Below are 13,014 nucleotides of genomic sequence, written 5' to 3' on the forward strand. Positions count from 1 at the left end.
ACAAGGTTATGAGCCGGACAACAGTATGGGGCACATCGAGACACCTGTCTGTGATGAACCACATTTTTACATCAATGCACCACTCCTGGTGAGTATGCAGCGTGCCCACGCAAGCATCTAAATGTGCATGTGCTCAAGCAATATACAAACTTTGGCACCTGCACATGGAAGTAATTTGCATTGACCAAGCTTTGTAGTGGAGACAGCTAAAGTAGATGATTTCCATTTACTTACCAGGTAGTTATAATGTAATAAATTAGGGTAACGTTTCTCTGTGTTCCTCAGTTATAAATCCATTGAAGTCAATGAATTTACTCTAGATTTACAATTGTGTAATGTTAACACTGAAGTCAATAGATTTATTCCGGAGTTAAACCTATTTAACTGGAGGCAGATTTGAGGCTTCATGGGAACAGTCATGCTTACTGTGCAAGAGCCTATACCTCTAAGCAGGCAAGCTACAAAGCACCTCCCTGAAGGATTGTAATTGCCCTTAATTCCCATTGACTTCAACAGGATTTGAGGCCACTCAGCACTTTGTGGGATCAAGCCTTAAATAAGTACCGATAGCTATGGCACTCATAGTGGTATAAATCTGAGGTATTTATGTAACATAACAGTGACTAGTAAAGGCATTAACACATGTACTAATAAGGCTATTTTTGTTTATCGAATATCCAGAATGATCTCTAACTAACACTTAATTAAGGTCAGGGTATCAACAAAGTGTCCTTATGCATGTAATAAGACTATGAAGGGACAAAGAAAGAGAAGGAAGAAACAAGAGTTAAAACAATTAAAAATAATGAGATTAGCATTACATAGTGATAGGGGACCAGATGTCCCGTTTTTAAAGGGACAGTCCCGTATTTAAGCCCTCCAGCAGGTGTCCCAACTTCTTTTTAAAAACGGGCAAATTGTCCCATATTTTCTGTCTCCCCCACATCAGAACTGGAGGGTCCTGCTGCTGGCCGGATCCCTGCTTGCCCACCAGCAGTGAAGGGGGGTCCAGTGGCCAATGATAGGGGTGAGTGTGCAAGGCTGGTGGTGGGGCAGAGCTGCAGCATGCAGGGCCAGCTACTCCCCCTGCTGGTCTGTCAGCACAGCCCCCACTGTGTGCTGGCTTTTGGCCATCAGGGCCCCACCTCCCGTCCCATTTCTGGCCGGTGCTGGCTGCATGCTGCGGTGGCTGGTAGTGCGGGCAGATACCAAGTGGTGGCCAGTTACATGTCGCCTCTGCTGCCCACCCATCGGCCCTTTACATGCTCCCCCTCTCGCTGTTCTCTCCCTGCTTTGCCCCTTCACACACACACCCAGCCCCGCTGCTTCTTCATATCCCACCCGGCAGGGCACATCCCGCTCCCAGCGCTGTGTGGAGAACCAGCCCCAGTCGGAGCGCTCAGCTCACCAACAGCCTGGTCGGCAGCCTCCTTCCTTCCCCTGTGGCGGTTCAGTGATGAGACAGAACACAGCTTTATGCAAGCAAGCAGGCTGGTCAGCGGAGATGGGCTGTTCTGCCCCCCCGCCTTCCACCTTCTCCTTTTATTATATTTCTCCCCCTAAGCATTACACACTGCTACCCAAAGGAATGTATGACGTTGATTAATATACTTAGTTACCATCCTTTATCTACTACAATCCTGGTTCTCAGGCCTTGAGCCCAGGCTAAGAAAGCCTTCCACAGTTGCTGTCCAAACAATCAAGTTCTCATGGTTCATATCTAGCCCTTGTCCTTGGATAGAGCAATGTGTGCATTGCTTCTACAAAACAGTCAGGGTGTGCCCTGCCTGCTTCCAGGTGGAATAGCTAAACATGACCTCTTCATCTCCCCGTTTTTTATTTAATGATATTTGACCATCTCATGGTAGCTGTCAATTTGTTTTGTCATGCTATTTAACTCCCAGACAGACAAGGACATAACCTGGGGAGCTTTCCAGGGCAAAATTTTACAAAATCTTAACAAGGAAGGAATACATTGTACACAGCAGCAGCAAAAAAATAAGCCCAATGATTACAAACACAAAATAACCACAAAGCTCAACATCTGCAATATAATCATCTAAAAAGGGTACACTTCTTTTACTACAATTGTAACCAGCAAAAGGCAATATAAGTATCATTCTACTAAAACAGCAAAGGGTGCCATCACTTAAATTTGCAGGAATATAATTAAAGGTGCGTGAACCGCAAGTAAAAAACCATCCTGATGGTAGGATGATATGGCCATAATTATATGAAACATTAACAGCATGGGAACAATTTAAAAGGGGTTGAGAAATTTTTCGACAGCCCAAGGGCACCTTTGTACTAGTGCAGTTAACTACACGCGCACAGGTGACATTGTGAGCCCCGGCCGGGTACGGTGTGTGGAGGGATATAGCCGTGCGAGGCAGAGTATAATTGGCCGGGCCCCAATTAGCCATGCTAGAGTACTGGGAGGAAAGATTAGCATAAGCAGAGAACAGTGTCTTATTCTCCATCTCCTCAGGGTGATGACATACTGGAATAAGGCATGTACCTAACAAATCTCCGGCTGCTATAGAATTAGATAAACAAAAGTGGGTAACATTTGCTATTGAAGCCAATCTTTCCCATATGTTATATGTCATTCGGGCTTGTAACGGGGGAGGCGCTTCCGAGCCAACCCCTACAGGAAATAGGCACAAAAGGCACACAATCATCACAGAATTAGCAGTGATTTGGGCGAGAATCGCCACAAACAAAGTCTCAGGAGTCTCTGGCTGTTGATCTGCTGCCAGTCTTCGTTGAGCTGCGGCGACCAATGCTTTTACTGCTCCCCATGTCATGGGCTGGCTTGGGACGCTATGCCTCCTCCGTTTCCGTCCCGTCGTTGTCGACTCGGGGGGCAACGCGGTCTCCTCCAAGGTCAGCTGAAACTCTGGTATGGGATTCGACAGCCCCTGGTGCCATGCCATGTTGTTTAAGTGCCGGTCGCACACACCGAGCTGGAACCCACGACGGTCCTGCAGGGAGAGACACAGCAGCATATCCCCGACCCCAAGTGATTAGAGGTACTGGGCCCAGCCACTGTGGATCGGGCAGCTGACGGTAAAAGACACGCGGTCTTTCCAGTACCTCAGATTTGTGAAAATGCCGATCCGCAGGGGTCTGCTGATCTGCGTTCAGTGTTAAATTATTTAAAGTAAACAAGAGGATATGCATTTGTTGTTAAATGTCTCCTAAGGTTCGGAGACGCAGCTCCCCTTGTTTTAATTGTTTATCTAGCAAGGTTTTGAGTGTGCGATTGGCATGTTCAACAATGGCTTGGCCCGTGGAATTATAAGGGATTCCGTGTGTAAGACGGACGTCCCAGCGGGCACAAAAGGTGGAGAGGGCTGCAGAGCAGTAGGCTGGGGCATTATCTGTTTTAATTTGGCAGGGGCGACCCATAACAAAAAGGCAGGCCAGCAAATGGTGAATAACTTTGTTAGTGTCTTCCCCACGTTGTGGGGTTGCCCAAAGAAAGCCTGAATAAGTATCAACGGAAACATGTAAAAACAAATAGGGGCGGAATTGTGGCACATGAGTAACATCCATCTGCCACAGCTGATTTGCTGCGGTACCTCGGGGGTTAACGGCATAAGAAAAAGTAGGAGCAGCAGCAGCACAGTGGGGGCAGGAACAAACAATGGAACGTGCATAATCAGCAGGAATGTGAAACTGCCGGGCCAAAACAAAGGCAGACTGCTGAAAAAAGGCATGGCTTTCAATGGGGTCAGAAAAAAGGGAATTTACCTGACCACGCAAAGCGCGATCGGCGCGTGCATTGCCCTCAGTGAGTGGCCCAGGCAGAGGGGTATGACTGCGAATATGAACAACAAAGTAAGGGAAATGACAAGTGGCAAAAAGGTGCTGCAAAAACAAAAACAGGCGAAGGAGGTCTGCATCAACCTGAGGGGTAATGAGGGCAAGGGGTAAATGATCAATTACCTGATAAACATAATGGGTATCCACAATTAAATTAAAGGGACAATCAGCAAAAAATTGAAAGGCCAAAATAACAGCAGCTAATTCTGAGGGCAAAGGGGGATGGTAAAAAAACAATCTTTTAAATCTAACACACAAAGTTAATCGGTTTGAGGAATTAAATTTGGATTTGGCAAGCCAAATTGCAAGGGCCCCATAGGTTGGATGCGTTTATTTATTTCCCTTAAATCATGTAACAGCCGCCAAGCACCCAATTTTTTCTTAATAACAAACACCGGGGTGTTCCAGGGACTAGTAAAGCAGGAGAGTGAGTTCTCGAGTGGGGCAGTCATGCTGAGCCTTATGCAGCAAATATTGTAGCTCATTGCGGTGTTGCACTTGCAAAGCAGAGAGGGAGCTTCCCATACTTACCACAATGAAAAATACTCACCGGGATCCACGAAGCGGATGAGTGACGCGTCTGAAACCCTTGCCGGGCGAGGTGAGTGCTGAGGGCCCCACGTTTGGGCGCCAGTTGTGGCGGTTCAGTGATGAGACAGAACACAGCTTTATGCAAGCAAGCAGGCTGGTCAGCGGAGATGGGCTGTTCTGCCCCCCCGCCTTCCACCTTCTCCTTTTATTATATTTCTCCCCCTAAGCATTACACACTGCTACCCAAAGGAATGTATGACGTTGATTAATATACTTAGTTACCATCCTTTATCTACTACAATCCTGGTTCTCAGGCCTTGAGCCCAGGCTAAGAAAGCCTTCCACAGTTGCTGTCCAAACAATCAAGTTCTCATGGTTCATATCTAGCCCTTGTCCTTGGATAGAGCAATGTGTGCATTGCTTCTACGAAACAGTCAGGGTGTGCCCTGCGTGCTTCCAGGTGGAATAGCTAAACATGACCTCTTCATTCCCGCACTGCCTCTGGCTGGGCCGGCACCCCGGGAAAACCCAAGACCCTTTGGCTCAGGGTGCTGGCCAGGAGGAGCCGAGCCCTACATGTGCCAAAGCCCCCACTGGCACAGGGAAGCCTCTTCGCCCCTCAGCTAAGCTCTGGAGTGGCAGGGAGGAAACAATTTGCAGCCTGTTTGGGCCCCGACCCTGCAGGCTCCACAGCAGCCCCGCAGTAAGGGGCTTTTAGCACCCTCTTCACCTGCCCCCCCTGCCCTGGGTCCTGCCCCCAGGGAACGCGGGGCTGCTCTGTCCCCTAGGCACCCTCCCCTGCTGAGCCACCTCTCTGTCTGGGTTCGCTGAAGCCCCTGCAGACAGGTTCCCTGGCCCCTGGTGCACAATCATCCTTCGAGCTTAACCCCTTCCTACCCGTGTTGTAGGCAAGGGGCAGGAGGTGGCTGGGTTATGTTGTTGGCCAGCAGCAGCCTGGAGGTGTTAGCTGCCTTTCAACACCGTGCAGGCAGGAAGAGACAAGATGCTTAGAGCCACAGGGGGTGGGGGTGGAGGGAGAGATGAGCTCTGCAAAGACATGGGCCATCCCTTCCACCCTCCTCCTCCCCTGCGACTGGAAGCAGCTCCCGTCCCTTCCCTCCTGCGCACTGCCAAAAGGCTGCTGTTGCTGGCCACATTCTGGTGTGAACCCTGGCAGAAATTTGGGGTGGGAGGGCATGTGACCCTGTGTGCTCCACACATGTTGCCTCTGGAAGATGCAGCACCGGGTACCAGGAGAAGTGGGTCTGTCCGGGGGGGCCCAGCCAGGTATGGAGGCATTGGTCGATTAGCCACTGGGCCAACAGGGTCTGTGCCCAGGGACCCTGGTAAATTGGGGGGCCCCGGAAAAACGGACTCCACCCCAACCCACTTTGCCCAACCGGTGCTCCTGCTGGGGAGTGGGGTTGGGTACAGCGGCTTCCCGCACTCCCCATCAAGGTCGGAGCATGACAAGCCCCCACACCCCAACCCTGCTCCCTGGCTGGAGCGCTGGGCAGACAGAGCAGGGCAAGCCCCTGCGCCCAACCCAACTCCCTGGCTGGAGCACTAGACGGGCAGAGTGGGGCAAGCCCCTGCGACTCAACCCTGCTCCCCTGCTGAAGCACCAGGTGGATGGAGCGGGGCAAGCCTCTGAGCCTCAACCCCCATTTCCCCAGCAGGAGGGGGAGCAGGAGGACTGCAGGCAGAAGGCGTGGGGGGGCACCCGCTTGCTCTGGCCCAGGGGCCCCATAAAACCCTAATCTGCCCCTTCATGGAGGGCAGAGAGAGCCAGGCAGGGAGGGTCAATTCGGTCGGTCATCCCTCCTCTGTGAGAGAGGTGTAGGGGAGTATGTGTGTGTCACCTTCCTCATGTGAACCCTAAAGCCTTAAAGATAAGAAGGCAAATAAAAAGAATCCAGCTACGCAGCATTTCTTTTTAACAGGGGCTCAGTCAACTTGATGTTAATTTGAACGTTTGTAGTGCATAGTTCTGACTGATTGCAGCTGAACTCACTTGAATACGAGTAATTTTACTGGGTATCCTGTATTCAGCATAGGGAAATATGGTCACCCTATATAGTGAACAAATATGGTAAGTTCTGATACTTCAAGAAAGTCTTAGGTAGGACAAGAAGGAAAGATAGGAAGCACCGGAAGGGAAGTCTATGGGAGAAAGAGGGGTGTGAGCAGGGATGGAAGTGGGAGTGGGGATGCCCTTCCATGTGTAAGGAGGAGAATGACAAGGTCATGAAAGTGAAAGCAAGAAGAGGAGACAAAGGGGGCAACAGAACAGTCAAAGGTGATGAGGGAGGAGACGTGGGCAGGAGCAGAGCTGTGAGGAGCCTTAAAAGTAAGGACAGGGAGTTTGAACTTTGTGTGGAGCAGAGAGTTGAGGAGAACAGAGTGATGTGTCTGAGGAGAAGCAGGGGAAGCTTGTTTTAGGTGCTGTATCTTGAATGGGCTGAAGAAAGGGAAGTCAGGGAGCTCAAGCAGGAGGAGGTTACAGTAGTTCAACCAAGAGAAATCCGTAGCGTGAAGCAGGGTCTGGGTTTTGAAATGTTATAGAGAAAGAAATGGAAAAATTTGGTGAGAGCCTGTGTGTGAGCAGAGAAGAGAGGGAAAGGAGGAGTCAGAAAGAAATCTAAGGTTGTGAGCTAAGCTCATTCCTGGTTTTAAAATACAGATATAATGTAGACAATGGATGTCACCCCACATGCAATGCAAAGTACCTTTTCTGTTGTTTTTCTTTCTCCAAAACTTCAAGATGATCTTGACATTGATACTAGACATTCTATTCCTACTGGCAATAAACAGAAAGGGCCACAAAAATAATGACTATTGTAATTCTTCCAAGCTGGGCTACCTTGATACTTCGTTGGGTGTACTAGAGAACGAACGTTAATTATTATCTCTCCTCAAGCAGGATCAATAAATGTAAAACTCTAAAATGTAAACTTCACCTTTCATTTTGTGTTACACGCCTACATAAACCCATGCAAAAGCTAATCATAGTTAACATATTAACACGGAGCTGGGGTAGTGGCTGCATGGAAAGTTTTCCTCTGATTTTCAGTCACTCTTGATTTTAGTGAGTGAGCAGCATTAGTGAGTCACAAGTGTGGGAGTTACTAGGAGGGGTTGTACAGTCCCTGGGAAGTGGTGAGGCTATAGACAAGGTAAAGCTTCCTCAGCTATATCCCTGGGCTAAAACGATACCAAGATAACACACTGATTCGCCTCTCACATTAATTTTAGACTGACTTCAGTGGATTAACTTTTGATTTACACCAGTGCAAGTGAGAGGAGAATCAGAATCCAGCTGGGAGCCATATACTCCACTACTTTGTAATACAGTATTGAGTAATCACAGAGATGCACAATCTCCCTTCGATATACCCATGCAGCTTCTCTTGAAGTCAATGGGAGACATGCATACATATCTACCAGCGGAGCTGGGCCCATCAGTTCATGAACATGGCAACGCTGAAGTAGTAGGAGTATTCTATACCGCATAGGTGGGCCCAAGCCCTAGCATAGAGAAAGGGCTCAAACCTGGAATTCAGGTTTGGATGCAGAATTCCTCCAAAGTGCAGGAATGTTCAGATCCAGCTGTTTGGTTTGTCCCCTCCAACACAATATAATGTTATGGTGCATTGTGTCTTTCATACTAACTGTGTTGCATAATCCTGGACAGGAGGATATTGTGCAGGATGTCATTAAGCCACCTTTGCGCCACTTCTGATCATGGAAATGAACTGGAGTTCAGCCAAACAGAACAATGCCCCAGCCCAGCCCTGCCCTTTTGACATGGGAAATACATGGGTCTTGCACTGGCAGCTGGGATGGGGGCTACATAGGGGCCAGTAAGGCAGCTTTATGCCATCCCAGTTTTCCCTTTCACTATAGTCCCCAGATCTGCCACCTTTAGAACAGCTTTGCCCTGCTGGAGTGGGATAAAGCTGCCCTGAAGTGGGGAAAGATCTGGGCCAGAGAGCGGATGTGGTGGAAAAGTACACAAAGGCTGTTCCAGGTATCAGGACCTGCAGAGCAGAAGGAAAGGACAGAGAGAAGGCTAGTGTTAAATTAGTGGCAGGAAGGGGCAGGCTTCTAATTTTTGACAAACATTGCAATGAGTTTAAATGTAAGAAATCCACTCTGGTTTCCCCATTTGACGGGTGCTCCCTTCTCTCCTTGCCACTGCCTTAGGGAAATGACAGCAAGTGGACCTAGCGCAGCAAGGAGAGGATTCGTTGGAAAGAGGATGGTCCTGGATCCCTTAGACCAGCTTCTACAAGAATTAAAAAGAGCCATAAAGGCAAATGTGATGCTGAGTGATGGGGCAGTCCTGCTGTGCAAATTCTTCAGCCTACCTCTGAACACTTAACCCTTCGATGTCAATGATCAGGATTTTCCAAACACAAGGCATCAACATAAAATACATAGTTAATGCCTGCAAAGGCTCTGGATCCTCACTCCAAAATGCTAAGGAAACCCAAACTTTTTATTTTCCATTTTCAGTCCTTTCGAGAAACTCATTGCCTTGCACTGTAAGTCTAAGGGCCAAGTTCCGCCATCTTTACTCAGAGTGAATATTACCTTACTAAGCAAATAATTCCATGGGTTCAGGGACAATTTATAGAATAAAATACTATTCAGTGTGAGTAAGGGAGGCAGAGTCAGGCCCTAAATGAGTGAATAGAATCAATGTATCTGTAAGTAAATTAGGAAACTGCACCTATGGTGTAATGGAATCTGATGATATTTTTAGCTGATTTTGTGGCAATAGTCATTTATTATTGCACCTTGCCCATATTCAGACCTGATTCAGGAAGGAACTTAAACATGGGGGGGATGGATAGCTCAGTGGTTTGAGCTTTGGCCTGCTAAACCCAGGGTTGTGAGTTCAATCCTTGAGGGGGGCCATTTAGGGATCTGGGGCAAAAATTGGGGATTGGTCCTGCTTTGAGCAGGGGGTTGGACTAGATGACCTCCTGAGGTCCTTCCAACCCTGATATTCTATGGACTTAAGTCCATCGCTATTCAGCAAAGCTTGTAAGCACATACCTCAGTCCCATTGACTACACTGAATAATAATAATAATAATCACTGCAGGTTTCACTTCAGTCCTGAGACTGAGGATTGATATGAATTAGTTGCAGCCTTCAGGATAAGTTTCCAGTGCAGCCAAATCAGCTAAGCAAAGCTGACTGCCCCCTTTTAGGGCTGACAACACTAGAAATAAAGGAAGATTTTATCAAATGCACACCATTCTTTTTTACCACTTTGCCTTATATGGATATTTTTGAGGATCACCAGGTGTGTTATTTGCTCATTTGCCTCCCTTGTTTCATAATGGCAGCTATCAGACATGTCCAAGAGGTGAATATAGCTGGACTGCTTGGTAATAGTGACCATACTATAATTAAATTTAACATCCCTGTGGCAGGGAAAACACCACAGCAGCCCAACACTGTAGCATTTAATTTCAGAAACGGGAACTACACAAAAATGAGGAGGTTAATTAAATAGAAATTAAAAGGTACAGCGCCAAAAGTGAAATCCCTGCAAGCTGCATGGAAATTTTTTAAAGACACTATAATAGAGGCTCAACTTAAATGTATACCCCAAATTAAAAAACATAGTAAAAGAACCAAAAAAGAGCCACTGTGGCTAAACAACAAAGTAAGAGAATCAGAGAGGCAAAAAGGCATCCTTTAAAAAGTGGAAGTTAAATCCTAGTGAGGAAAATAGAAAGGAGCATAAACTCAGGCAAATGAAGTATAAAAATATAATTAGGAAGGCCAAAAAAGAATTTGAAGAACAGCTCCCCAAGACTCAAAAAGTAATAGTAAAAAAAATTTTAAGTACATCAGAAGCAGGAAGTCTGCTAAACAGCCAGTGGGGCCACTGGACAATCAAGATGCTAAAGGAGCATTCAAGGACGATAAGGCCATTGCAGAGAAACTAAATGAATTCACGGTTGAGAATGTGAGGGAGATTTCCAAATCTGAACGATTCTTTTTAGGTGCAAATCTGAGGAACTGTGCCAGATTGAGGTGTCATTAGAGGAGGTTTTGGAACAAATTGATAAACTAAACAGTAATCAGACACCAGGACCAGATGGTATTCACCCAAGAGTTCTCAAGGAACTCAAATGTGAAATTGCAGGACTACTACCTGTAGTCTGTAACCCATCATTTAAATCAGCTTCTATACCAAATGACTGGAGGATAGCTAATGTGACGCCAATTTTTAAAAAGGGCTCCAGAGGTGACCCTGGCAATTACAGGTCGGTAAGCTTGACTTCAGTACCGGGCAAACTAGTTGAAACTATAATAAAGAACAAAACTGTCAGACACATGGGTCGTGGCTACACTTGCAAGTTAGAGCACATTAAATCAGCCCCAGGCACCCTAACTGTTGACCATCCACACTGGCAAGGCACTTAGAGCACCTGGATTCTGCAGCTGGAGCACTCCTGGTAATCTACCTCCATGAGAAGCATAACGCCCGGGCGTCAGTGTGAACGAGGTGTTGCATTACTGCGCTGTGATCGGCCTCCAGAAACGTCCCATAATCCCCTGAAATCAAGTAGCCACTCTTGTTATTGTTTTGAATTCGGCTGTAGGAATGCAGATATCCCCTTTCAAAGCTCTGTTTCTGACAGCTGGCATGCTTATCTGCTCTGGGACAAAGCAACCATTACTGTGGAATGCTGCTTGCTGTAAGTGTGTGAGAGAGAGAGGCGGAGGGGAAGGGGATCTGCTGAACTTACAAGACAGCATGCTGACATGCTCTCAGCCCCCCCAAACACCCAGTCTCTCTCCCCCCACATACACACAACACACTCACTGTCACACTCCACCCCCCACCCCCCCACACACCATTTGAAAAGCACGTTGCAGCCACTTGAACGCTGGGATAGCTACCACAATGCACTGCTCTCTGTGGTATTGCAAGAGCTGCTAATGTGACCACGCCAGTGTGCTTGAATCTGACAGTGTAAACACACGGCAGCGTTTTCCCTGCTGCGGTCTCCAAAAGCTGGTTTAACTCCCAGCTTTCTGCATCTGCAAGTGTAGCCATGCCCATAGATAAACAGAATTTGCTGGGGGAAGAGTCAAAATGGTTTTTGTAAAGGGAAATCATGCCTCACCAATCTACTTTAATTCTTTGAGGGGTTAACAAGCATGTGGACAAGGGGGATCCACAGTATATAGTGTATTTAGATTTTCAGAAAGCCCTTGACAAGGTCCCTCACCAAAGGCTCTTAAGCAAAGTAAGCTGTCATGGGATAAGAGGGAAGGTTCTCTCATGGACTGGTAATTGGTTAAAAGATAGGAAACAAAGGGTAGGAATAAATGGTCAGTTTTCAGAATGGAGAGAGGTAAATAGTGGTGTCCCCCAGGGGTCTGTACTGGGACCAGTCCTATTCAATATATTCATAAAAGATCTGGAAAAAGGGATAAACAGTGAGGTGGCAAAATGTGAAGATGACACAAAACTACTCAAGATAGTTAAGTCCCAGGCAGACTGCAAAGAGCTACAAAAGTATCTCTCAAAACTGGGTGTCTGGGCAACAAAATGGCAGATGAAATTCAATGTTGATAAATGCAAAGTAATCCATATTGGAAAACATAATCCCAACTATACATATAAAATGATGGGGTCTAAATTAGCTGTTACCACTCAAGAAAGAGATCTTGGAGTTATTGTGGATAGTTCTCTGAAAACATCCACTCAATGTGCAGTGGCAGTCCAAAAAGCAAACAGAATGTTGGGAATCATTAAGAAAGGGATAGATAATAAGACAGAAAATATCATATTGTCTCTATATAAATCCATGGTACACCCACATCTTGAATACTGCATGCAAATGTGGTCGCCCCATCTCAAAAAAGATATGTTGGACTTGGAAAATGTTCAGAAAAGGTCAACAAAAATGATTAGGGGTACAGAACAGCTGCCATATGAGGAGAGATTAATAAGACTGGGACTTTCAGCTTGGAAAAGAGACGATTAAGGGGAGATATGATTGAGCTCTATAAAATCATGACTGATGTGGAGAAAGTAAATAAGGAAGTGTTATTTACTTCTTCTCAAAACTCAAGAACTAGGGGTCACCAAATGAAATTAATAGGCAGCAGGTTTAAAACAAACAAAAGGCAGTATTTCTTCACACAACGCACAGTCAATCTGTGGAACTCCTTGCCAGAGGATGTTGTGAAGGCCAAGACTATAACAGGGTTCAAAAAAGAACTAGATAAGTTCCTGGAGGATAGGTCCATCATGGCTATTAGCCAAGATGGGGCAGGGATGGTGTCCCTAGCCTCTGTTTGCCAGAAGCTGGGAATGGGTGATGGGATGGATCACTTGATGATTCCCTGTTCTGTTCATTCCCTCTGGGGAACCTGGCATTGGCCACTGTCGGAAGACAGGATACTGGGCTAGATGGACCTTTCGTCTAACCCAATATGGCTGTTCTTATGTTCTCATTATTTATCTCTGGGTGCACTTTGCCATATATTTGTAAATGACCATGTTGTAACTCTGCACCCATTTTCTATGATCAGAGCACATTTATCCCTACACAATTTTAAAATAATTTTTCTCACTCCTACTGAGGGGCGAGGAGGCAGCTCTGCACCTCCAGAT

At 46.7% G+C, this 13,014-nt stretch overlaps 1 protein-coding gene across 1 annotated transcript; it reads right to left on the reverse strand.

The window, feature by feature from the left end:
• Positions 1–1,473: 1,473 nt before the first annotated feature.
• On the reverse strand, positions 1,474–4,801 carry LOC125630847 (uncharacterized). Its single transcript, XM_048836967.2, has 2 exons — positions 4,379–4,801; positions 1,474–2,984 (listed from the first exon to the last, which is right to left on the reverse strand). The coding sequence occupies exon 2, from the start codon at positions 2,934–2,936 to the stop codon at positions 1,947–1,949; it is 990 nt and encodes a 329-aa protein (XP_048692924.2). The 5' UTR covers positions 2,937–2,984; positions 4,379–4,801; the 3' UTR covers positions 1,474–1,946.
• Positions 4,802–13,014: the final 8,213 nt, after the last annotated feature.

The sequence above is a fragment of the Caretta caretta genome, chromosome 1 (assembly GCF_965140235.1).
Source record: "Caretta caretta isolate rCarCar2 chromosome 1, rCarCar1.hap1, whole genome shotgun sequence".
NCBI lineage: Eukaryota > Metazoa > Chordata > Testudines > Cheloniidae > Caretta > Caretta caretta.

Bases quoted from the DNA above. Each gene is read 5' to 3' on its own strand.
- LOC125630847 (XM_048836967.2), bottom strand. From the start codon at position 2,936: ATGGCATGGCACCAGGGGCTGTCGAATCCCATACCAGAGTTTCAGCTG.